Raw genomic sequence first — 26,387 nt, forward strand, 5'->3', positions numbered from 1 at the left:
AAAATATCAACAAAATTGTACTTACGAACTAAATGATCCTGTGCTGCCTTCGTAAATTCATCTTTGCAGTCGGTATAATACTGATTTCATTCTTTATGATATGTCATGAATAGTAGGAAACTGGAAAACATTCATAAAAGCGGATTTACGTCTTCTACCACTTAAGAAAAAATACATGAAACTGAAAATGTTTGTTTCCTTTTGACCCGAAAGAACCCTGTTCCTAGCTTACTGTTCAGATTCAGTGACCTGCTCACAGATCAGGATCAGCGCGGCAGCAGTCAGCCACATGTACTGTACCGCGCTGAACGCTTTCCTCTGGCGACCCCTTATACCGCGCTTGCGTAACCTTCGCCTGTGCTTACCTTGCGACTCTTTGTAAGGCGCTCTCACACAGGCAAAAGTAATAAAAATATTCGATTCTGGACATTAAAAATCAAAATCTACCTATGTTCCCGCCCCCCTATAGTGGCCAACTTTATATCAGTGTGATCAGTATGATTTATTCTATTTTGTCGTAAACTTTGAAGAACGGTTTTGTTGCAGACATTCTGACCTAATGCAAATTTTAATCTAAATTCCCTGGCCTACAGTCCACATATTCATGAAACCATAAAAAACCCCTCAAATACACTGAATGGAATGTTAGTTGAGAATATACAGCGTAAAAGTAAGAACATAATGATACCTTTATTTAAGTCATTAGTTAAGCCAGTCTTGGAGTAATTTTCAGTTTCAGTAGCTCAAGGAGGCGTCACTGCGTTCGGACAAATTCATATACGCTACACCACATCTGCGAAGCAGATGCCTGACCAGCAGCGTAACCCAACGCGCTTAACTTGGAGTAAGCATAGACATTATTGAAAATGTACAACTGAAGAAGACCTTTACGACGGAAAAGAATTATATTGGCTTTACTGATAATATGAACAATTTGAAACAAGAGTGCACTTACTTAAATTACATAGTTTAGAATATAGAAGACTGCGCGGTTATTTAATAGAGATATATAAAATGACTCATGGTTTTTACTGACAGTAAAACTATAATTATATTCTTTGTTCACCTTAAACGACAACAATGTTACAAGAGGGCATTCAGTCCTACAAACTGTTAAAAGTTTCTGTTGAAACTTCCAGATTTGGACATTTTTTTTAACGAACAGACTAACAAATTTTGGAATAATTTGCCACAAGATGTCTCCGCAGGAACAATGAATACTTTAAAAAATCGTGTTGACAGTTACTTTCAAAAATTAACTGATACAAAACTCATTTAAACACTCTTTAATAAGCGGCATTGCGCACTATTAGATTATAAAATTATCTCTATACAATTACATTTATGGGGGCTCTCACTTCCCCCCATTTCAAGCGGGAAAAAGGCCTTACAGGCCTAAAGGTCTTCATATTGATAAATTATGGTTATGATATGATATGATTATTAAAAAAAAAAGACTTGCCACGTTGGAGCATTGCTACGTAGGACTAAATGTTTCAAACCAGCGGCTTTTCGGACCATTGCCATGTCGGATTATCAACATGTCGGACAAATAAACGTCGGACTATGGACACATCGGACAATCGGACTGAAGCCGTTTGCAATCACAGACACTGGTTCATGGTTTGCAGCATGTGGACGATTGTTGGCAAGGCTGAGAGTGGTCTCCCTTCATCCAGCACGCGCCGCTGTTGTGGTTGTATTTTCCTGTGGTTTGCCTAGCAAACATCATGAAAATCTTGACATGGAATATTAATGGTATCAGAGCGAATAAAAGATGTCTGAAGGACGTGTTGGATTCGTTAGATGCCGATATTATCTGTTTACAAGAAACTAAAATTACCCGTAAGTTCAAAGGAAAGAAAATCCACCCAACCCACTCTTCCTGCAGGTTCTGCCATTCCAAGATGTGATTGATAAATCAGCAAATTGAAACTGAATCTTTCCGCAGATGCAGAGGAACGTGAGGATCGGGATCAGTGCGTTGCAGAGGCTGATGATATATATATATATATATATATATATATACAAAAATCACACAGGAAAGTAGATTATAATTATAATAGCATTCAGAAAAATCACTCAGGAAAATAGATTATCAGCACACACACACACACACACTATCTTTCTTTCTATATCACAGAAAAGTCACTCAGGAAAGTTAAATAGTATTAGAGCATATTTCTCCACCAGGTCACTTACGAAAGTAGTCCAAAGCCTGACTGGAATTTGTCTCCTGTTGCAGGAGATGTGTTGGATGAGCCATCAGCCATTGCTGAGGGATACAATGCTTACTTCAGCTTCTGTGTCCTGTTTCAGGAGATATGTTGGATGAGTCATCAGCCATTGCTGAGGGATACAATGCTTACTTCAGCTTCTGTGTCCAGTTTCAGGGGTTATGTTGGATGAGCCATCAGCCATTGCTGAGGGATACAATGCTTACTTCAGCTTCTGTGTCCAGTTTCAGGGGATATGTTGGATGAGCCATCAGCCATTGCTGAGGGATACAATGCTTACTTCAGCTTCTGTGTCCTGTTTCAGGGGATATTTTGGATGAGCCATCAGCCATTGCTGAGGGATACAATGCTTACTTCAGCTTCTATGTCCTGTTTCAGGGGATATGTTGGATGAGCCATCAGCCATTGTTGAGGGATACAATGCTTACTTCAGCTTCTGTGTCCTGTTTCAGGGGATATGTTGGATGAGCCATCAGCCATTGCTGAGGGACACAATGCTTACTTCAGCTTCTGTGTCCTGTTTCAGGGGATATGTTGGATGAGCCATCAGCCATTGCTGAGGTGTACAATGCTTGCTTCAGCTTCTGTGTCCTGTTTCAGGAGATATGTTGGATGAGCCATCAGCCATTGCTGAGGGATACAATGCTTACTTCAGCTTCTGTGTCCTGTTTCAGGGGATATGTTGGATGAGCCATCAGCCATTGGTGAGGGATACAATGCTTCAGCTTCTGTGTCCTGTTTCAGGGGATATGTTGGATGAGCCATCAGCCATTGCTGAGGGATACAATGCTTCAGCTTCTGTGTCCTGTTTCAGGGGATATGTTGGATGAACCATCAGCCATTACTGAGGGATACAATGCTTGCTTCAGCTTCTGTGTCCTGTTTCAGGAGATATGTTGGATGAGCCATCAGCCATTGCTGAGGGATACAATGCTTACTTCAGCTTCTCACGCAAACGATCTGGATATTCTGGTAGGCTTTTTTTTTTTTACCATCATCCAGTGTGCACTCTGTTGTGCACATAATTATTGTGACAGGTATACAGTGTATAGTTTTCTATGTACTTGTATCCATGGTTATTGTGACATATATCCAGTTTGTAGTTTTCTGTGTACATAGTTATTTTGATGATATGTATCCAGTGTGTAGTTTTTTTGTGTACATCACTACATGGTTAATGTGACATGTATCCAGTTTGTAGTTTTCTGTGTACATTGTTAGTGTGATGATATGTATCCAGTGTGTAGTTATTTCATACATAGTTACTGTGATATGTTTCTTGTGTGTAATGTTTTGTGTACATGGTTATTGTGATAAATATCCAGTATGCAGTTTTTAGATACATTGTTACTTAAATATGTTTCCAGTATGTTTTTTTTTTGTGTACATGGTTATTCAATATTGTGACATGTTTCCAGGATGTAGTTTTCTGTGTACATACTAGATCACTACATGGTCATTGTGATATGTTTCCAGTGTGTGTTTTTTTGTGTACATGGTTATTGTGACACGTTTCCATCGTGTGTTTTTCTGTGTATATAGTTAATATTATGACATAGTGCAGTATGTATAGATCTATTTCTTTGTACATAGTTAATAAAACATGCATCCAGTTTGTGATTTTGTGAACATGGTCATTGTCACATGTATCCAGTGTGTAGTTTTTGTGTACATGATCATTTTAACACATATCTAGTGTATAGTTTTTGTGTACATGATCAGTGTGACACATATCTGGTGTGTAATTTCTGTGAACATGGTCATTGTGACACATATCCAGTGTGTAGTTTCTGTGAACGTGATCATTGTGACACATGTATATCCGGTGTGTGGTTTTTGTGAACATGGTCATTTTAATACATATCTAGTGTGTAGTTTTTGTGTACATGATCATTGTGACACATAACTAGTGTGTAGTTTCTGTGAACATGGTCATTGTGACATATATCCGGTGTATGTTTGTAAAGCTGAAGTGATAATGACAGCCATGGCTAAGTAACCTGCAAGAAGCAGTTGTAAAGCTGAAGTTGTTGAGGTAAAAATTATCATGCACTCTTTGTAGTTTACAGTTGTAAAGTTGAAGTAAAGTTGAAGTTGTTGAGGTAAAAATTATCATGTACTCTTTGTAGTTTACAGTTGTAAAGTTGAAGTTGTTGAGGTAAAAATTATCATGTACTCTTTGTAGTTTACAGTTGTAAAGTTGAAGTTGTTGAGGTAAAAATTATCATGCACTCTTTGTAGTTTACAGTTGTAAAGTTGAAGTTGTTGAGGTAAAAATTATCATGCACTCCTTGTAGTTTACAGTTGTAAAGTTGAAGTTGTTCGGGTAAAAATTATCATGCACGCTTTGTGGTGGTGTGTCCATCGAGATCGATGATGACCATCGTTGTCATCCAGCTGGGGGATGGGGGCAGGGTGGTGGTGGTGGGGTGGGGGGGAGGATGCTCATGAATCTATCTGTGAATGCGCAGATGGCTGAATAGTCCAATCTGCGCACGAAATGTTCGCTGACAGTTGGGGCAGACAAAGACAGGCATACCATTGTCAGGGAGCTTGTTTGCCTGTGACTTTCTGGCCTGCCTCTTCTGAACAGCTGCAGCAGTCCTGTTGGCCTCGCACAACTTGGCGCCTTTGTGCACAGCAGCGCGCCATTTGTCACGGTCCACTGCAGATTCCTCCCAGGAGTCAGGGTTGATATCAAACGCTTTCAGAGAGACTTTCAGAGTATCTCTGAAGCGCTTCTTCTGACCTTCGTGTGATCTCTTCCCTTGTTGCAGCTCGCCATAGAAGAGCCTTTTGGGCAGCCGATGGTCTGGCATGCGCGCCACGTGTCCAGCCCAGCGAAGCTGGGACTGCATCAGGATGGTGAAGATGCTGGGAAGGATGGCTTTTGCGAGCACCTCTGTGTCTGGGGTCCTGTCTTGCCACTTGATGTTCAGCAGCTTCCTGAGGCATGTTGTGTGGAAGTGGTTCAGCTTCTTGGCATGTCGTTGGTACACTGTCCAAGTTTCGCAGGCGTACAGTAGTGTGGGGAGAACTACTGCTCTGTAGACCTTTAGCTTGGTCTCAAGGCTAATGCCTCTTCTGTTCCAGACATTTGCATTGAGTCTACCAAAAGTTGCGCTTGCTCTTGCAATCCTGACGTTTACTTCATCGTCGATGGTTGCATTTCGTGACAGTGTGCTGCCAAGGTATGTGAAACGCTCCACCGCACTGAGTCTCTGACCGTTGACTGTGATGTTGGGCTCAACGTGGGGTTTCCCTGGGGCTGGCTGATTGAGAACTTCAGTTTTCCTCGTGCCGATGGTAAGGCCGAAGTTCCTGCTGGCAATGGCAAACTTGTCGACGCTGAGTTGCATGTCAGCTTCAGATCCAGCGTTGAGGGCACAATCATCAGCAAACAAAAAGTCTCTGATGATGTCTGTCATGACCTTCGTTTTTGCTTGAAGCCTTCTGAGGTTAAACAGCTTGCCATCTGTTCGGTATTTTAGGCCGATTCCAACATCGCCATCTCTGAAGGCATCAGTAAGCATTGCAGAGAACATGAGGCTGAACAGCGCTGGAGCCAGGACGCAGCCTTGCTTGACACCATTTGTGACAGCAAAAGGAGCAGATGTTTCGCCATTGTCCTGGACTCGAGCCTGCATGCCTTCATGGAACTGGCTGACCAAGGAAATAAATTTCCGAGGGCATCCGTACTTGGCCATGATCTTCCACAGTCCCTCTCTACTCACGGTGTCGAAGGCCTTAGTGAGGTCGACATAGGTGGAGAACAGATCAGCATTTTGCTCCTGACATTTCTCTTGCAGCTGCCTTGCAGCAAACACCATGTCAGTGGTTCCGCGCTCTTTCCGGAATCCACATTGGCTCTCAGGCAAATGACCTTGGTCAAGGTGTGCTGTGAGGCAGTTTAGTAGGTTCCTGGCAAGTATCTTGCCTGCGATGGAGAGCAAGGAAATGCCCCGAAAAAATTATCATGCACCCTTTGTAGTATACAGTCATAGCATGGTGTTCAGAGTGGTGTGGACAGAAGCAGTCAGTGGTGTGGAGAATGGTGTGGAGTGGTGTGGTGAGTGGTGTGGATTGGTGTGGAGAGAGGCAGTCAGTGGTGTGGAGTGGTGTGGAGAGAAGCAGTCAGTGGTGTGGAGTGGTGTGGAGAGTGGTGTGGACAGAAGCAGTCAGCGGTGTGGAGAGTGGTGTGGACAGAAGCAGTCAGTGGTGTGGACAGAAGCAGTCAGTGGTGTGGAGTGGTGTGGAGAGAGGCAGTCAGTGGTGTGGTGAGTGGTGTGGAGAGCGGTGTGGAGAGTGGTGTGGACAGAAGCAGTCAGTGGTGTGGAGAGTGGTGTGGAGAGAGGCAGTCAGTGGTGTGGACAGAAGCAGTCTGTGGTGTGGAGAGTGGTGTGGACAGAAGCAGTCAGTGGTGTGGAGAGTGGTGTGGAGAGAGGCAGTCAGCGGTGTGGAGAGTGGTGTGGACAGAAGCAGTCAGTGGTGTGGAGTGGTGTGGAGAGAGGCAGTCAGTGGTGTGGTGAGTGGTGTGGAGAGTGGTGTGGACAGAAGCAGTCAGTGGTGTGGTGAGTGGTGTGGACAGAAGCAGTCAGTGGTGTGGACAGAAGCAGTCAGTGGTGTGGTGAGTGGTGTGGACAGAAGCAGTCAGTGGTGTGGAGAGTGGTGTGGACAGAAGCAGTCAGTGGTGTGGAGTGGTGTGGACAGAAGCAGTCAGTGGTGTGGTGAGTGGTGCGGAGAGTGGTGTGGACAGAAGCAGTCAGTGGTGTGGTGAGTGGTGCGGAGAGTGGTGTGGACAGAAGCAGTCAGTGGTGTGGTGAGTGGTGTGGACAGAAGCAGTCAGTGGTGTGGACAGAAGCAGTCAGTGGTGTGGTGAGTGGTGTGGACAGAAGCAGTCAGTGGTGTGGACAGAAGCAGTCAGTGGTGTGGTGAGTGGTGTGGACAGAAGCAGTCAGTGGTGTGGACAGAAGCAGTCAGTGGTGTGGTGAGTGGTGCGGAGAGTGGTGTGGACAGAAGCAGTCAGTGGTGTGGTGAGTGGTGTGGAGAGGAGGTCAGTGGTGTGGACAGAAGCAGTCAGTGGTGTGGAGAGTGGTGTGGACAGAAGCAGTCAGAGGTGTGGTGAGTGGTGCGGAGAGTGGTGTGGACAGAAGCAGTCAGTGGTGTGGAGAGTGGTGTGGACAGAAGCAGTCAGTGGTGTGGAGAGTGGTGTGGACAGAAGCAGTCAGAGGTGTGGTGAGTGGTGCGGAGAGTGGTGTGGACAGAAGCAGTCAGTGGTGTGGTGAGTGGTGCGGAGAGTGGTGTGGACAGAAGCAGTCAGTGGTGTGGAGAGTGGTGTGGACAGAAGCAGTCAGTGGTGTGGACAGAAGCAGTCAGTGGTGCGGAGAGTGGTGTGGACAGAAGCAGTCAGTGGTGTGGAGTGGTGTGGACAGAAGCAGTCAGTGGTGTGGAGAGTGGTGTGGAGAGAGGCAGTCAGTGGTGTGGAGAGTGGTGTGGAGAGAGGCAGTCAGTGGTGTGGAGAGTGGTGTGGACAGAAGCAGTCAGTGGTGTGGAGAGTGGTGTGGATTGGTGTGGAGAGTGGTGTGGACAGAAGCAGTCAGTGCAGGCTGTGATGTGGTGTTTCAGGCACGGCCAATTTCTGCAGACACGGTGCCACGCCGTGTGGAGCAGAGGAAGGGCTGAGCGGTCAGCTGTGCCAGGCACAGGGGGACATTGGCTGTTGGGGCAGCACTGGTCACTTCACGCCGCAACAGCTGCGATCCTTGGATGGAGAGGGCAGAGCTGTCCTCACTCAACACCAAATAGAGTGAGTGGGAGGCTGTGGTAAACTGAAAGTGTTACACTTCATAGAGTGATAGAGTGAGTGGGGGGCTGTGGTAAACTGAAAGTGTTACACTTCATAGAGTGATACAGTGAGTGGGGGGCTGTGGTAAACTGAAAGTGTTACACTTCATAGAGTGATACAGTGAGTGGGGGGCTGTGGTAAACTGAAAGTGTTACACTTCATAGAGTGATAGAGTGAGTGGGAGGCTGTGGTAAACTGAAAGTGTTACACTTCATAGAGTGATACAGTGAGTGGGGGGCTGTGGTAAACTGAAAGTGTTACACTTCATAGAGTGATACAGTGAGTGGAGGTTCTGTTAGTGTTAGACTTCATAGAGTCAGTGGTCTTTCTGTTCAAGTGTTAGACTTCATAGAGTGATACAGTGACTAGGTGGTTCTGTTAGGTTGTTAGACTTTATAGAGTGACTAGGTGGTTCTGTTAGATTGTTAGACTTTATAGAGTGATAGAGTCGGTGGGCTTTCTGTTTAAATGTGAGACTTTATAGATAGAGTGATGTGGGGGTTTCTGTTAAAGCGTTCGACTTTGTAGATAGTAGGTGGGGGGTTCTATAAAGAGTGATGGTCATCATCACCATGTATGTGATGTTGTCATGGTCATCATCACCTTGTATGTGATGTGTTGTCATGGTCATCATCATCATCATCATATATGTGATGTGTTGTCATGGTCATCATCATCATCATCACCATGTATGTGATGTGTTGTCATGGTCATCATCATCATGTATGTGATGTATTGTCATGGTCATCATCATATATGTGATGTGTTGTCATTGTCATCATCATGTATGTGATGTGTTGTCATGGTCATCGTCACCATGTATGTGATGTGTTGTCATGGTCATCGTCACCATGTATGTGATGTGTTGTCATGGTCATCATCACCCTGTATGTGATGTGTTGTCATAGTCATCATCACACTGTATGTGATATGTTGTCATAGTCATCATCACCCTGTATGTGATGTGTTGTCATGGTCATCATCACACTGTATGTGATGTGTTGTCATAGTCATCATCACACTGTATGTGATGTGTTGTCATGGTCATCATCACCATGTATGTGATGTGTTGTCGTGGTCATCATCACAATGTATGTGATGTGTTGTCATGGTCATCATCACCATGTATGTGATATGTTGTCATGGTCATCATGTATGTGATGTGTTGTCATGGTCATCATCACCATGTATGTGATGTGTTGTCATGGTCATCATGTATGTGATGTGTTGTCATGGTCATCATGTATGTGACATGTTGTCATGGTGGTCATGTACATGATGTGTTGTCATGGTCATCATCACCACCATGTATGTGATGTGTTATCATGGTCATCATCACCATGTATGTGATGTGTTGTCATTGTCATCATATACGTGATGTGTTGTCATGGTCATCATCATCATATATGTGATGTGTTGTCATGGTCATCATCACACTGTATGTGATGTGTTGTCATGGTCATCATCACCATGTATATGATGTGTTGTCATGGTCATCGTCACCATATATGTGATGTGTTGTCATGGTCATCATCATCATGTACGTGATGTGTTGTCATGGTCATCATCATCATCATCATGTACATGATGTGTTGTCATGGTCATCATCACCATGTATGTGATGTGTTGTCATGGTCATCGTCATCATGTATGTGATGTGTTGTCATGGTCATTGTCATCATCATCATGTATGTGATGTGTTGTCATGGTCATCATCATCATCATGTATGTGATGTTTTGTCATGGTCATCGTCACCATGTATGTGATGTGTTGTCATGGCCATCATCATCATGATTTATGCGATGTGTTGTCATGATCGTCATCGTCACCATGTACATGATGTGTTGTCATGGTCATCATGTATGTGATGTGTTGTCATGGTCATCATCATGCACACGATGTGTTGTCATGGTCATCATCATCACCATGTATGTGATGTGTTGTCATGGTCATCATCACCATGTATGTGATGTGTTGTCATGGTCATCATGTATGTGATGTGTTGTCATGGTCATCATGTATGTGACATGGTGGTCATGTACATGATGTGTTGTCATGGTCATCATCACCACCATGTATGTGATGTGTTATCATGGTCATCATCACCATGTATGTGATGTGTTGTCATTGTCATCATATACGTGATGTGTTGTCATGGTCATCATCACCATATATGTGATGTGTTGTCATGGTCATCATCACACTGTATGTGATGTGTTGTCATGGTCATCATCACCATGTATATGATGTGTTGTCATGGTCATCGTCACCATATATGTGATGTGTTGTCATGGTCATCATCATCATGTACGTGATGTGTTGTCATGGTCATCATCATCATCATCATGTACATGATGTGTTGTCATGGTCATCATCACCATGTATGTGATGTGTTGTCATGGTCATCATCATCATGTAAGTGATGTGTTGTCATGGTCATTGTCATCATCATCATGTATGTGATGTGTTGTCATGGTCATCATCATCATCATGTATGTGATGTTTTGTCATGGTCATCGTCACCATGTATGTGATGTGTTGTCATGGCCATCATCATCATGATTTATGCGATGTGTTGTCATGATCGTCATCGTCACCATGTACGTGATGTGTTGTCATGGTCATCATGTATGTGATGTGTTGTCATGGTCATCATCATCATCATGCACACGATGTGTTGTCATGGTCATCATCATCACCATGTATGTGATGTGTTGTCATGGTCATCATCACCATGTATATGATGTGTTGTCATGGTCATCGTCACCATATATGTGATGTGTTGTCATGGTCATCATCATCATGTACGTGATGTGTTGTCATGGTCATCATCATCATCATCATGTACATGATGTGTTGTCATGGTCATCATCACCATGTATGTGATGTGTTGTCATGGTCATCATCATCATGTAAGTGATGTGTTGTCATGGTCATTGTCATCATCATCATGTATGTGATGTGTTGTCATGGTCATCATCATCATCATGTATGTGATGTTTTGTCATGGTCATCGTCACCATGTATGTGATGTGTTGTCATGGCCATCATCATCATGATTTATGCGATGTGTTGTCATGATCGTCATCGTCACCATGTACGTGATGTGTTGTCATGGTCATCATGTATGTGATGTGTTGTCATGGTCATCATCATCATCATGCACACGATGTGTTGTCATGGTCATCATCATCACCATGTATGTGATGTGTTGTCATGGTCATCATCACCATGTATGTGATGTGTTGTCATGGTCATCATCATTATCATGCATGTGATGTGTTGTCATGGTCATCATGATTATCATGTATGTGATGTGTTGTCATGGTCATCATGATTATCATGTATGTGATGTGTTGTCATGGTCATCATCATCATGTATGTGATGTGTTGTCATGGCCATCCATCATGCACGTGATGTGTTGCCATGGTCATCATGTATGTGATGTGTTGTCATGGTCATCATCATCACCATGTATGTGATGTGTTGTCATGGTCATCATTATCATGCATGTGATGTGTTGTCATGGTCATTATCATGTATGTGATGTGTTGTCATGGTCATCATCATGCACGTTATGTGTTGTCATGGTCATCATGATTATCATGCACGTGATGTGTTGTCATGGTCATCATCATTATCATGCACGTGATGTGTTGTCATGGTCATCATCATTATCATGTATGTGATGTGTTGTCATGGTCATCATCATGTATGTGATGTGTTGTCATGGCCATCATCATCATGCACGTGATGTGTTGTCATGGTCATCATGATTATCATGCTTGTGATGTGTTGTCATGGTCATCATCATTATCATGCACGTAATGTGTTGTCATGGTCATTATCATGCATGTGATGTCATGGTCATCATCATTATCATGTATGTGATGTGTTGTCATGGTCATCATCATGTATGTGATGTGTTGTCATGGCCATCATCATCATGCACGTGATATGTTGTCATGGTCATCATCATTATCATGCACGTTATATGTTGTCATGGTCATCATGATTATCATGTATGTGATGTGTTGTCATGGCCATCATCATCATGCACGTGATGTGTTGTCATGGTCATCATCATCATGTATGTGATGTGTTGTCATGGTCATCATCATTATCATGTATGTGATGTGTTGTCATGGTCATCATGATTATCATGTATGTGATGTGTTGTCATGGTCATCATGATTATCATGTATGTGATGTGTTGTCATGGTCATCATGATTATCATGTATGTGATGTGTTGTCATGGTCATCATGATTATCATGTATGTGATGTGTTGTCATGGTCATCATCATTATCATGTATGTGATATGTTGTCATGGTCATCATGATTATCATGTATGTGATGTGTTGTCATGGTCATCATCATCATGTATGTGATGTGTTGTCATGGTCATCATGATTATCATGTATGTGATGTGTTGTCATGGTCATCATGATTATCATGTATGTGATGTGTTGTCATGGTCATCATGATTATCATGTATGTGATGTGTCTGCAGAGTGGTGGATCAAGTCAAAGATGTGGTCATCATCAACGTGTACGTTCCCCGTGCAGCAGAGAGGGAGGATCGGTGGACGTACAAACTGCACTTCTTGGCTCTGCTGCAGGCACGGGCAGAGAGCTTGTTGCGCTGCGGGAGGTGGGTGTCCTGTGTGTGTGTGTGTACATGCACGAATGTGCGTGTGTGCGCGTTAATGTGCGTGTGTGTGTGTGTGTGTGTTTGTGGATGGAAGGCTTCTTTGATGAAGTTCCAGAAAGTCAGTTGGTGAATTTTGTTATAATTTAATTTAATTTTTTCATTATTTTGGCAAAGTGTATGTGAAAAGAAATAGTGCCAAACATGAACACAGTATAGATCCACCAAGATGACACAGATCTACACGAACAGACACACATGAATTCAGAGATACCAGGTGTATGTAGTTTCACTGGGCAAAGTCTCTCTCAGAATGAATGTATTTCTGGTTAGTAAACCAGACAGCAACAAGGTGTATGTAGTTTAACTGAGCAAATCACAGAATGAATGTATAATTCTGGTGAATAAACCAGATAGCAACAAGGTGTATGTACTTATGTAATTTAACTGGGCAAATCACAGAGTGAATGTATTTCTGGTGAATAAACCAGATAGCAACAAGGTGTATGTACTAATGTAATTTAACTGGGCAAATCGCAGAATGAATGTATTTCTGATGAATAAACCAGATAGCAAAAAGGTGTATATAATTTAACTGGGCAAATCACAGAGTGAATGTATTTCTGGTGAATAAACCAGATAGCAACAAGGTGTATGTAGTTAAACTGGGCAAATCACAGAATGAATGTATTTCTGGTGAATAAACCAGATAGCAACAAGGTGTATGTAATTTAACTGGGCAAATCACAGAATGAATGTATTTCTGATGAATAAACCAGATAGCAACAAGGTGTATGTAATTTAACTGGGCAAATCACAGAATGAATGTATTTCTGGTGAATAAACCAATAGCAACAAGGTGTATGTTGTTTAACCGGGCAAAGTCTCTCTCAGAATGAATGTATTTCTGGTGAATAAACCAGATAGCAACAAGGTGTATGTTGAACATTTCAAAGGGCAAATCGCAAAACGAAAGTATTTCTGGTGACTACTTCAAACCAAGGAGATAGTGCAGTGCTGTTGGACTGTTTGACAGATGTCATTGGGATTGTTTCGCACGTTATTGTGTTGGCCTGTTTCAGACATGTGATTGTGTTGGCCTGTTTCAGACATGTTATTGTGTTGGCCTGTTTCAGATATGTGATTGTGTTGGCCTGTTTCAGACATGTGCTGTTTCAGACATGTGATTGTGTTGGCCTGTTTCAGACATGTGCTGTTTCAGACATGTGATTGTGTTGGCCTGTTTCAGACATGTGATTGTGTTGGCCTGTTTCAGACATGTGATTGTGTTGGCCTGTTTCAGACACGTTATTGTGTTGGCCTGTTTCAGACATGTGATTGTGTTGGCCTGTTTCAGACATGTGATTGTGTTGGGTGACATCAACACAACTCACAAACGTATTGATCACTGCGATCCATCCTCACAGGTAGTCTCTTTATCAGTTCTACTGCAATAACGTGATGACTGTCCTTTTAACACATCCACTGTCTGCAATTTGTTGACACATCTTCTGTCTCTATTATTTTGGTGTGTGTCCTTTTAAGACATCTACTGTCAGTAATACCTTGCTGCGTGTCCTTTCAACACATCAACGATTTGTAATATTTTGCTGTGTGTCTTTTTAACTCATCCACTGTCTGTAATATGTTGCTGTGTGTCTTTAACTCATCCACTATCTGTAATATGTTGCTGTTTGTCTTTAACTCATCCACTATCTGTAATATGTTGCTGTGTGTCTTTAACTCATCCACTATCTGTAATATGTTGCTGTGTGTCTTTAACTCATCCACTATCTGTAATATGTTGGAGTGTCGTTTTAAAACATATACTATCTGTAATATGTTGCTTTGTGTCCTTTTAACACATCAGCTATCAGTGATATCATATATGTTCCTGAGTTTTCTTTTAACACATCCACTGCCTGAAATACTTTGCTGTGTGTCCTTTTCACACATCAGTCGTCTGTAATACTTTTGCTGTGTGTTGTTTTAACACATCAACCGCCTGTAATACTTTGCTATATATCCTTTTAACACATCAATCATCTGTAATACTTTGCTGTGTCCTTTTAACACATCAACCGTCTGTAATTCTTTGCTGTGTTGTTTAAACACATCAACTGTCAATAATGCTTTGCTGTGTGTCTTTTTAACACACCCACCGTCTGTGATACTTTGTTGTGTGTCCTTTTAACACATCAACTGTCTGAATGCCTCTGAGTGTCCTTTTAACACATCCACTACTTTGCTGTGTCTTTTTAACACACCCACTGTCTGTAATATATTGCTGTCTCCTTTTAACACAACAACAGTCTGTTTTTTTAGCGCATCCACTGTAAAATAAAATCTTGCTGTTTGTTCTTTTAACACATCCACAGGAAAATAGTATTTTGCTGTGTTCTTTTAACACAACCAGTCTGTAATATGTTGCTGTATTCTTTTAACACAGCCACTGTCTGCAATATCTTGCTGTGTTCTTTTAACACATCCACTGTCTGTAATATGTTGCTGTGTGTTCTTTTAACACTGTAATGTCTTGTGTGTGTGTGTGTTTTAACACAGCTAGCCTGCATGACCTCCATCTATGTCTGCCCCATTATCCTCCTTGCACAAAGTTTACATCCTGCTGTTTGTGGTCACTCAGTCTTGATGTGTATTTTAATGGAATTTTCTGTGTGTGAAAGGCATTAATGTACATTTTAATGGAGTTTTCTGTGTGTGAAAGGTATTAATGTACATTTTAATGGAGTTTTCTGTGTGTGAAAGGTATTAATGTACATTTTAATGGAGTTTTCTGTGTGTGAAAGGAATTAATGTAGGAGTTTTCTGTGTGTGAAAGGTATTAATGTACATTTTAATGGAGTTTTCTGAGTGTGAAAGGTATTAATGTACATTTTAATGGAGTTTTCTGTGTGTGAAAGGAATTAATGTATATTTTAATGGAGTTTTCTGTGTGTGAAAGGAATTAATGTAGGAGTTTTCTGTGTGTGAAAGGAATTAATGTATATTTTAATGGAGTTTTCTGTGTGTGAAAGGAATTAATGTGTATTTTAATGGAGTTTTCTGTGTGTGAAAGGAATTAATGTGTATTTTAATGGAGTTTTCTGTGTGTGAAAGGAATTAATGTATATTTTAATGGAGTTTTCTGTGTTTCAAAGGAAGTGATGTGTATTTGAATGGAGTTTTCTGAGTGTGAAAGGTATTAATGTATATTTTAATGGAGTTTTGTGTGTCTGAAAGGAAGTGATGTGTATTTTAATGGAGTTTTGTGTGTGTGAAAGGAAGTGATGTGTATTTGAATGGAGTTTTCTGTATATGAAAGGAAGTGATGTGTATTTTAATTGAGTTTTGTGTATGTGAGAGGAAGTGATGTACATTTTAACCCTTTCGCTGCCAGGAGAATAAGATTTAAGTGAAATCTATTTGCCAGGGTTTTTTCACAAAAAACGGGTATAAATTTTCCAAAAATTCTGTGCTCTTTGTTATTGGAGAAAGACCCATAAAAGTATATATTTTCTGAAAGGTAAATGAATAAAGAACACAAAACACATGCTATTTTCCCATTTTATATATTTTTAGTGACATGTTGTTGTTTTGAAATCAGTGTTTTGTTTTTTGTCACATTTTCAACTTGTTCATTACAAACATTAGTCAGGTAATTTGCACAAAAACATCATATTTTCTGGACAAATGGATATCTGCAAACACAAAATCATACTAGAACAACCACAATATATATATATATATATTTAAGAGATAGATACACAATACATTGTGACTTCTCCAAGTGATAAGATGGATGTGAGGCCACGCCCCCTCAGTCTCCACCCCCCCTCCTCCTCACCCCTCTCACACGGTCACTCGATTCAGTTCTCATCAGACCGCGTTGGCTGCGTGCCAAGAATATCGCTCTGCTGCCAATTCGGTCATCTGTCGTCTGCTAACAGCTGTACAGCTGACATCACTCACTGACAGTTGCATCTTGGCCACTCTCTTGATTGCTCCCTTTATTTTCTATCATATCGTCCTATAAATGTTCATCTCTATCTTCTCCTTCGAATTTACGCTTAAGTTCTTTCTGAGCATCAGCTAAAGAAAGAAATCGTTTTTGATTTAGTTCGTCACGATCGCATGTCTTGAGCACGGCGTCAGTCCGACATTTTGTTGAGCGAGCGAGGAGAGAAGTCAGGCAAACACTTGGACAGTGACCCAACCAAAACGTTCAAATAAAGGACTGCTTCATGACGTAGATGGGGTTTCTAGCTATGAATAGAATCTAGAGAGATTCCCCAGGCTAAAGCTACCACTATTTTTGCCAAGGAAGTGAATGCAAACCAGGGAAAAGTCAGAATATTTCGATGACGAGTTATCTCGTCATGCAGGCAGCGAAGCATACATGCTTGCCATGACGAGTTATCTCGTCATGCAGGCAGCCTAGGGGTTAATGGAGTTTTCTGTGTGTGAAAGGAATTATAATGTATATTTTAATGGAGTTTTCTGTGTGTGAAAGGAAGTGATGCGTATTTTAATGGAGTTTTCTGTGTGTGAAAGGAATTAATGTATATTTTAATGGAGTTTTGTGGTACGAAAGGAAGTGATATATATTTTAATGGAGTTTTCTGTGTGTGAAAGGAAGTGATGTATATTTTAATGGAGTTTTCTGTGTGTGAAAGGAATTAATATATATTTTAATGGAGTTTTCTGTGTGTGAAAGGAAGTGATGTATATTTTAATTGAGTTTTCTGTGTGTGAAAGGAATTCATGTATATTTTAATGGAGTTTTCTGTGTTTGAAAGGAATTCCTGCGAGCTGACAGTCGGCAGTGGCTGGATCAGTTTTTGCGCCCTGAGGACCGTGACCCTGACCTTGCTCCTATTGAGGACCTCCCTTCCTTTGAGGCGGTCCTGTCGGATGCGGAGGGTGGCCATTTTATTGACGCTTTTCGCTTCTTTCATCCCCAGCAGACAGAGGCGTACACCAACTGGAGCACGCTGACAGCGGCACGTCAGACTAACTACGGCAAACGTCTGGACTACATCTTGGTGGACCGGGGGCTGGAGCCCCTGTTGGAGGACTGTCGCATAGTGGCGGACTTTGAGGGGTCGGATCACTGCCCTGTGGTACTGCAGCTGCGCTGTCTCCCCCTGGCCGCCCCACGCTGCCCCCCACTCTGCACTAGCCACATGCCAGAGTTCTTGGGCCGCCAGCAGAAACTGATCCGCTTCTTTTCCACACACACACCCCACACCCCACCCACACACACAGCCCATATCCAGTCCAAGGGAGGGAACCCTGACCCCTCTCTTAAGACAAAAGGCGATGGAGAGACAGTGCCGCCACAGACTGAGAGAGAAGCCAGCCACAAGAGCTCCCCACAGAAAACACTGAAAAGAACAAGGATGGACAACCCAGCTGACAATGCCAGCAGGAAAAAGAGAGGGAAGGGAGAGAACTCTGCAGTAGCATCAGGCCTGGGCAGCAAACAAGGCAGCTTGCTCAACTTCTTCCACAGACCGCCTGCCCCAGTTTCCACCACTCCCCCTGCCTCCACCTCCATCACCACTCCCCCTGCCTCCACCACTCTCTGTGGCCCAGACTGCAGTGCTGTGCTCAGACCCCCATCTCCACGGCAACAGCAGAGTGACGCCCAGTGCACATCCCAGTATTGGGGGGTGGGAGGTGAGGGGGATGGCCAGACAGCCCCCAGCCTGCTTCAGGATTCAGGGAGTTCCAAACCCTCCCCCACCTCCACACAGCAAGATGTAGGGAGTTCCAAACCCTCCCCCACCTCCACACAGCAAGATGTAGGGAGTTCCAAACCCTCCCCCATCTCCACACAGCAAGATGTAGGGAGTTCCAAACCCTCCCCCATCTCCACACAGCAAGATGTAGGGAGATCCAAACCCTCCCCCATCTCCACACAGCAAGATGTAGGGAGTTCCAAACCCTCCCCCACCTCCACACAGCAAGATGTAGGGAGTTCCAAACCCTCCCCCACCTCCACACAGCAAGATGTAGGGAGTTCCAAACCCTCCCCCTCCTCCACACAGCAAGATGTAGGGAGTTCCAAACCCTCCCCCCCACAAGAGGATTCAGGGAGCTCAGAGCCAGGGTCAGTGCAGGGTCAGGCTGGGCAGGAGCCACAAGCCAGAGCACGGTGTGTGTGGAGAAGTCTGCTGTCAGGGCCCCCTCGCCCCCCTCTGTGCAGGGGACACGGGGAGCCCTGTGTGCTGAGGACAGTGAAGAAGGCGGGGCCAACCCGCGGCAAACAGTTTTACGTTTGTGCCCGTCCCCAGGGACACAGCTCCAACAAGGAGGCTCGCTGCAACCACTTTCAGTGGGTCACCTACATGCCCGCCACGAACAACAAACCCTGATTTCACCTACATGCCCGCCACGAACAACAAACCCTGATTTCACCTACATGCCCGCCACAAACAACAAACCCTAATTTCACCTACATGCCCGCCACAAACAACAAACCCCGATTTCACCTACATGCCCGCCACAAACAACAAACCCTGATTTCACCTACATGCCTGTCACGAACAACAAACCCTGATTTCACCTACATGCCCGTCACGAACAACAAACCCTGATTTCACCTACATGCCCGTCACGAACAACAAACCCTAATTTCACCTACATGCCCACCATGAACAACAAACCCTGATTTCACCTACATGCCCGCCACAAACAAACCCTGATTTCACCTACATGCCTGTCACGAACAACAAACCCTGATTTCACCTCAGAAAACAGAACTGAACTCAAGTCATTGAACAGTGACCTCAGAAAACTGAACTGATGGAGTCATTGAACAGTGGCCTCAGAAAACTGAACTGATGGAGTCATTGAACAGTGACCTCAGAAAACTGAACTGATGGAGTCATTGAACAGTGGCCTCAGAAAACTGAACTGATGGAGTCATTGAACAGTGACCTCAGAAAACTGAACTGATGGAGTCATTGAACAGTGACCTCAGAAAACTGAACTGATGGAGTCATTGAACAGTGACCTCAGAAAACTGAACTGAACTGATGGAGTCATTGAACAGAGACCTCAGAAAACTGAACTGAACTGATGGAGTCATTGAACAGTGACCTCAGAAAACTGAACTGAACTGATGGAGTCATTGAACAGTGACCTCAGAAAACTGAACTGATGGAGTCATTGAACAGTGACCTCAGAAAACTGAACTGAACTGATGGAGTCATTGAACAGTGGCCTCAGGAAACTGATTTGTGTAACTAACAAGTGGTATGTAGGTTCTACAAAGAACATTAAAGCACACTGGAGAAACCACAAATCAGAGGTAAAACTGAAGAAAGCCAGAAAGTGTAGTGTTGCTGCCCATGTGTTTGAATGTGATCACCCTGAGGATCCAGAACTCTCTTTTCTGAAAATCACCCTCAGTTGAGAGTGTGGACAGTGATAAGAGACTTCTCTTTCATGAAAACTACTGGTTGTGCAATCTTGGAACTATCTTTCAGTTTTTCAGAAACTCCCTTGGCTTATCTGCTTCAGGTAGACATACTATTACCCCCTCCCTTTCTGTTGCCTTCAGGTAGACATACTATTGCCCCCTCCCTTTCTGTTGCCTTCAGGTAGACATACTATTACAGGGTTCATCATTAACATTTTTTCACATGAGCGCCTGCGCTCTAGTTTCAGAATTTTGATGAGCGCAAACTGAAAACTAAGAGCGCACACTATAAACTACTTCTTCTTTTCGCCATCCCCTTCACCGTCAGCCTTCCTTTTTGGAATCAAATATTTCAGTATTTTGATTTTGCACGGCCGCGAAATTGATCGTGTGCTCCACTTTTCTACTCTTCAAGTCTGAAGAGCGCTCTTTTGCATAGCCTCCCCTGATTCACTAGGCCTACTTCCGGTTGAACTAACAAAACGTAAACAGACGGCTTTCAAACTTCGGTAAATGCAAAACGATTGCGCTTTTGACTCTTGTTTGTGATGGACAATGGAATAACAATTTAGATACAGTAGTGTATGCTTATGTCTTTTCAAAATCAAGAGCGCAAGCGCTCTGAGTCGAGTTATTTTCCAGAGCGCAATTTGTTTTTTCAGAGCGCTCCGCTCAGCGCTCCCGTTAGTGACGAACCCTGTATTACCCCCTCCCTTTCTGTTGCCTTCAGGTAGACATACTATTACCCCCTCCCTTTCTGTTGCCTTCAGGTAGACATACTGTTACCCCCTCCCTTTCTGTTGCCTTCAGGTAGACATACTATTGCCCCCTCCCTTTCTGTTGCCTTCAGGTAGACATACTATTGCCCCCTCCCTTTCTGTTGCCTTCAGGTAGACATACTATTGCCCCCTCCCTTTCTGTTGCCTTCAGGTAGACATACTATTACCCCCTCCCTTTCTGTTGCCTTCAGGTAGACATACTATTGCCCCCTCCCTTTCTGTTGCCTTCAGGTAGACATACTGTTACCCCCTCCCTTTCTGTTGCCTTCAGGTAGACATACTGTTACCCCCTCCCTTTCTGTTGCCTTCAGGTAGACATACTATTACCCCCTCCCTTTCTGTTGCCTTCAGGTAGACATACTATTACCCCCTCCCTTTCTGTTGCCTTCAGGTAGACATACTATTGCCCCCTCCCTTTCTGTTGCCTTTGTGAAATTCTCCATTAACAGAACGGACTACAAAACCCCCAAGTTGTTTCCAGAAAAAAAAAAAAAATAAAAAAAAATTAACTGTCATTCCCTCAGTTCCTGGACTTTTGTCATTATTCATATTCTTTAATACTTTTGATGCTTCTTCTTCAGTAATAATTTCCTCCAATACCTCAGCAGCTTGTTCACTTAAATGTGGAAGATTTGTGACATAATTACTTAAGTCAACCTCCTGTGTATGTCTTTCTTCAATATAGTTCTTGCTAAAAAGACCTAGTTTCTTCTAACATTTCTTCTGTTTTTGTTAAGACCTGTCCATTGTCTGTAATGTAACTAGTTATAGCATTTGTTTACTTACGAAGTGTCTTTTTTCTAGTGGACAAAATATTTGGTTATTTTTTCTCCTTGTGATGCCCATCTTGCCTTTAACCTAATGATGATCCCATCCATTTTTGTTTTCCTCTTTATTCTAATTGTTTCTTCTTTTCCTCTAACTGATATGCTTCCTTTACACTTCTATTACTATTTTTTTTCTATTGTCTGTATTTCATGTTCCAGACTTTCTTTTCCTCTTTGTTCCCCTTTCTTTTCCAATGGCATATGCTACAGTGTTTGCTCTTATTTCCATCAACAGGGTGTCCAGAAATAATTGGTCTTATATTATGAAGTGCAAATCGCTATTTAGAATACCTTTAATCAATCTCCGGAATATATTAATACTGTGTAGTTCCTTTACTTTTTCAATAGTTTCATTAATAAGTTCTACATATTTCCAGTGGAGTAATGGCCTAGAGAACGAGTCCTCCTAGGAAGCTAGAGAATCTGAGTGCACTGTTTCGAATCACGGCACAGTCGCCAGTATTTTGTCCCCCTCTACTAGACTGTGAGTGGTGGTCTGGACGCTAGTCATTCAGATGAGACGATAAACCGAGGTTCCGTGTGCAGGATGCACTTAGTGAATGTAAAAGAACCCACGGCAACAAAAGGGTTGTTCCTGGCAAAATTCTGTGGAAAAATCCACTCGGATAGGAGTAACAAAAAAAAAAAAAAATTGCAGGCAGAAATAAAAGAAAAAAAAAGGGTGGTGCTCTCAGTGTAGTGACATGGTCTCCCTGGGGAGAGAAGCCCAAATTTCATACAGAGAATTCTGTTGTGACAAAAAAGAATAGATACAATACAATACAGTACAATATTTCTGATCTTTTAACAAAGGAGAGTTAAATTTCGGAGAGTTTTTATGCCTCTCTTCTGCTTTAATTATTATTTCTTATGTTATGAGGGACTGGTTACTATGATATCACTAAAAAATCTCTGCATTTTTTATGTCAGAAATAAGTGTTTCAGAAACTACGAAAAAATCTAACCAACTCTGCTGAAAAAAATTTGTTTTTCTCCAGGTGTAGCGTAAAATTTCTGGATGAAATTCTTGCCAAAATTTATTGTCTACAAGTTCTAACTGTCATATCATATTAAGTACTGTATCCCTTGCTTTAGTATCATTAATGTATTTATGATTATGATAATCTAAATTCAGGTTGATAACAAGAGTCCAGTCTCCTGTTATTGTGGTATTTGTAACAAACAGATCTTTAAGTTTTTGTCTGATGTCGTAAAAAAGGATGGGTCATCTTAATTTGATCCACATACATTTACTAGAGCAATTTGTTTACCAGTGGTTATTATACGATTTATGTCATTTCCCTGGCTATCTTTGATGCTTTTCTCTATCTTAAAGTCAAAATTGTTGTTAAGTAAAATAGCTACCCACCTTAGATATCTAATTGTTGGATTAAAATATACATTCATATCCCCATTGTGCTGTAATCTGACATTCAGATTTAGGAGAAAAATGCATGTCTTGTAGAAAATGTACAGAATATTGTTTTTGTCTCAGATATTGTAGGACATCTCTTCTTTTTGCAAAATTACCAAGGCCTTTGCATTTGGGAGATGTCAGCATAAGACTATTCATTTATTTTATCATTATTCTAATAACCATTTTACTTTTTTCTGTTTTTAATAGATTTATACATGGAAAATAAATCAATAATACATATTCTTAATATATTATGTATAGTGCTAATAACATGAATGGTAATAACATAGAACTTTTCTTTGGCTCAATATCCACACTGAAGCTACTCCAGGTGTCTAGTCATATGATCCAGTGGATCACTATGTGACTGATCACAAAGTAAAAAGTCCTGTCTTTGTCTTGAACGGTATGCATCACAGTGTTGACCTCCGCTCCAGACTGCCGTTGCAGCATTCACACTTCACACATGCACACACTTGCACACTCATACACAGAGCACACACACACACATACACACACACACACACACACACACAAACTCCAGTAATGCACTGAACTGCAGAACAATAAATAATCAGTCACTATAAAATGGGCAACCTGGTCACAGAACTTCAAGAATCACTGTTGCACAGAACAATATTCTGTCATCTACATGTGGCTGAATTGTGAACTGATGTTGTCAGGCAAAGACTGGAGTGTGTGTCTGGAGAACAGATGAAAAACTATCGGACTAAGCATGTCTTGGAACACACAGTAACCCCACATCTCATATGCAAGCTCTGGTCATGCTTTGGAGATGCACCACTTACAATAGTGTTGATGCTCTGGTTGATGTAAATGGAATCTTAAACTCCAAGAAGTATGCTGAAATTCTTGACCAAACCCTTGGGGTTGTTGTGGCAAAAGATGTCTCTGACAAGCTTTGGATTTTCCAAGACAACTGATTTGTGCACAACTTGAGATACAATCATTTTATTGTCATCACTGGAGCCCAATTTAGAGGAAAATGAAATGTTTGGAGGAAGATGAAATCTCCCTTACTCATCTAATCACATCACAGATTATGCTGGTTACATCCACTGAAGAGTTCAGCCACACTCACAGCAGTTCACTGCAGAGTTCATTCACACCCACAACACATATCACTGATGACCACATCCCTTGAGTTCAGTCACATCCACAGCACAGATCACTGATGTCCACATCCCTTACAGAGTTCATTCACACCCACAGCACAGATCACTGATGTCCACATCCCTTACAGAGTTCATTCACATCCACAGCACAGATCACTGATGCCCACATCCCTAACAGAGTTCAGTCACATCCACAGCACAGATCACTGATGTCCACATCCCTTACAGAGTTCATTCCCACCCACAGCACAGATCACTGATGTCCACATCCCTTGAGTTCATTCACATCCACAGCAGAGATCACTGATGTCCACATCCCTTACAGAGTTCATTCACATCCACAGCACAGATCACTGATGTCCACATCCCTTGAGTTCATTCACATCCACAGCACAGATGACTGATGTCCACAGATCTAAATGGCCAAGGCAGCAAAACCACAGCGTGCATTCTTCATGTTGTGACCTTCACTTTCTGTCCAGGTGTCAGTGTCAGGGTCATACACTTCACATGAGTTTAACACTTTCCGTGCTCCGCCATTGCTGACTGCATACGACTTGCCTGCACACACACACACACACACACACACACACACACACACAGTGATATCCCTTTCCTGATCCAACAGAAATACTACTGTGTCACAGAGTTCAGATATCCCTATCCTGATCCAACAGAAATACTACACTGTCACAGAGTTCAGATATCCCTATCCTGATCCAACAGAAATACTACTGTGTCACAGAGTTCAGATATCCCTATCCTGATCCAACAGAAATACTACTGTCACAGAGTTCAGATATCCCTATCCTGATCCAACAGAAATACTACACTGTCACAGAGTTCAGATATCCCTATCCTGATCCAACAGAAATACTACTGTCACAGAGTTCAGATATCACTATCCTGATCCAACAGAAATAATACTGTCACAGAGTTCAGATATCCCTATCCTGATCCAACAGAAATACTACTGTGTCACAGAGTTCAGATATCCCTATCCTGATCCAACAGAAATAATACTGTCACAGAGTTCAGATATCCCTATCCTGATCCAACAGAAATACTACTGTGTCACAGAGTTCAGATATCCCTATCCTGATCCAACAGAAATACTACTGTCACAGAGTTCAGATATCCCTATCCTGATCCAACAGAAATACTAGAGTGTCACAGAGTTCAGATATCCCTATCCTGATCCAACAGAAATAATACTGTCACAGAGTTCAGATATCCCTATCCTGATCCAACAGAAATACTACTGTGTCACAGAGTTCAGATATCCCTATCCTGATCCAACAGAAATACTACTGTCACAGAGTTCAGATATCCCTATCCTGATCCAACAGAAATAATACTGTCACAGAGTTCAGATATCCCTATCCTGATCCAACAGAAATACTACACTGTCACAGAGTTCAGATATCCCTGTCCTGATCCAACAGAAATACTACTGTCACAGAGTTCAGATATCACTATCCTGATCCAACAGAAATACTACTGTCACAGAGTTCAGATATCCCTATCCTGATCCAACAGAAATACTATACTGTCACAGAGTTCAGATATCCCTATCCTGATCCAACAGAAATACTACTGTCACAGAGTTCAGCTATCCCTATCCTGATCCAACAGAAATAATACTACTGTCACAGAGTTCAGATATCCCTATCCTGATCCAACAGAAATAATACTGTCACAGAGTTCACATATCCCTATCCTGTTCCAACAGAAACACTACTGTCACAGCGTTCAGATATCCCTATCCTGATCCAACAGAAATAATACTGTGTCACAGAGTTCAGATATCCCTATCCTGATCCAACAGAAATAATACTGTCACAGAGTTCAGCTATCCCTAATAATACTGTGTCACAGAGTTCAGCTATCCCTATCCTGATCCAACAGAAATAATACTGTCACAGAGTTCAGATATCCCTATCCTGATCCAACAGAAATAATACTGTCACAGAGTTCAGATATCCCTATCCTGATCCAACAGAAATAATACTGTGTCACAGAGTAAACATATCCCTATCCTGTTCCAAAAGAAACAATACTGTCACA

At 42.3% G+C, this 26,387-nt stretch overlaps 2 protein-coding genes across 4 annotated transcripts in view; one reads left to right on the top strand and one right to left on the bottom strand.

Moving 5' to 3' along the window:
* The first annotated feature begins 1,681 nt into the window (after positions 1 to 1,681).
* Positions 1,682 to 23,723, top strand: LOC143299919 (DNA-(apurinic or apyrimidinic site) endonuclease 2-like). Of its 2 annotated transcripts, none has more exons than XM_076613453.1 (6): positions 1,682 to 1,845; positions 3,126 to 3,209; positions 7,863 to 8,043; positions 12,598 to 12,738; positions 14,093 to 14,162; positions 17,532 to 23,723. In XM_076613453.1, the coding sequence occupies exons 1-6, from the start codon at positions 1,731 to 1,733 to the stop codon at positions 19,110 to 19,112; spliced, it is 2,172 nt and encodes a 723-aa protein (XP_076469568.1). In that variant the 5' UTR covers positions 1,682 to 1,730; the 3' UTR covers positions 19,113 to 23,723. The 2 variants fall into 2 exon arrangements, with proteins under 2 accessions (XP_076469568.1, XP_076469569.1); XM_076613454.1 differs by having other exon boundaries at positions 1,703 to 1,758.
* LOC143299920 (kelch-like protein 30) overlaps positions 21,238 to 26,387 on the bottom strand; it is an 81,555-nt gene continuing 76,405 nt past the window's right edge. For both annotated transcript variants that reach the window (XM_076613456.1, XM_076613457.1), the window contains one exon: positions 21,238 to 24,881. In XM_076613456.1, the coding sequence (XP_076469571.1) occupies positions 24,736 to 24,881 (146 nt within the window). In that variant the 3' untranslated portion in view covers positions 21,238 to 24,735. The remainder of the gene's footprint in view (positions 24,882 to 26,387) is intronic.

This window comes from Babylonia areolata, chromosome 25 (assembly GCF_041734735.1).
Source record: "Babylonia areolata isolate BAREFJ2019XMU chromosome 25, ASM4173473v1, whole genome shotgun sequence".
NCBI lineage: Eukaryota > Metazoa > Mollusca > Gastropoda > Neogastropoda > Buccinidae > Babylonia > Babylonia areolata.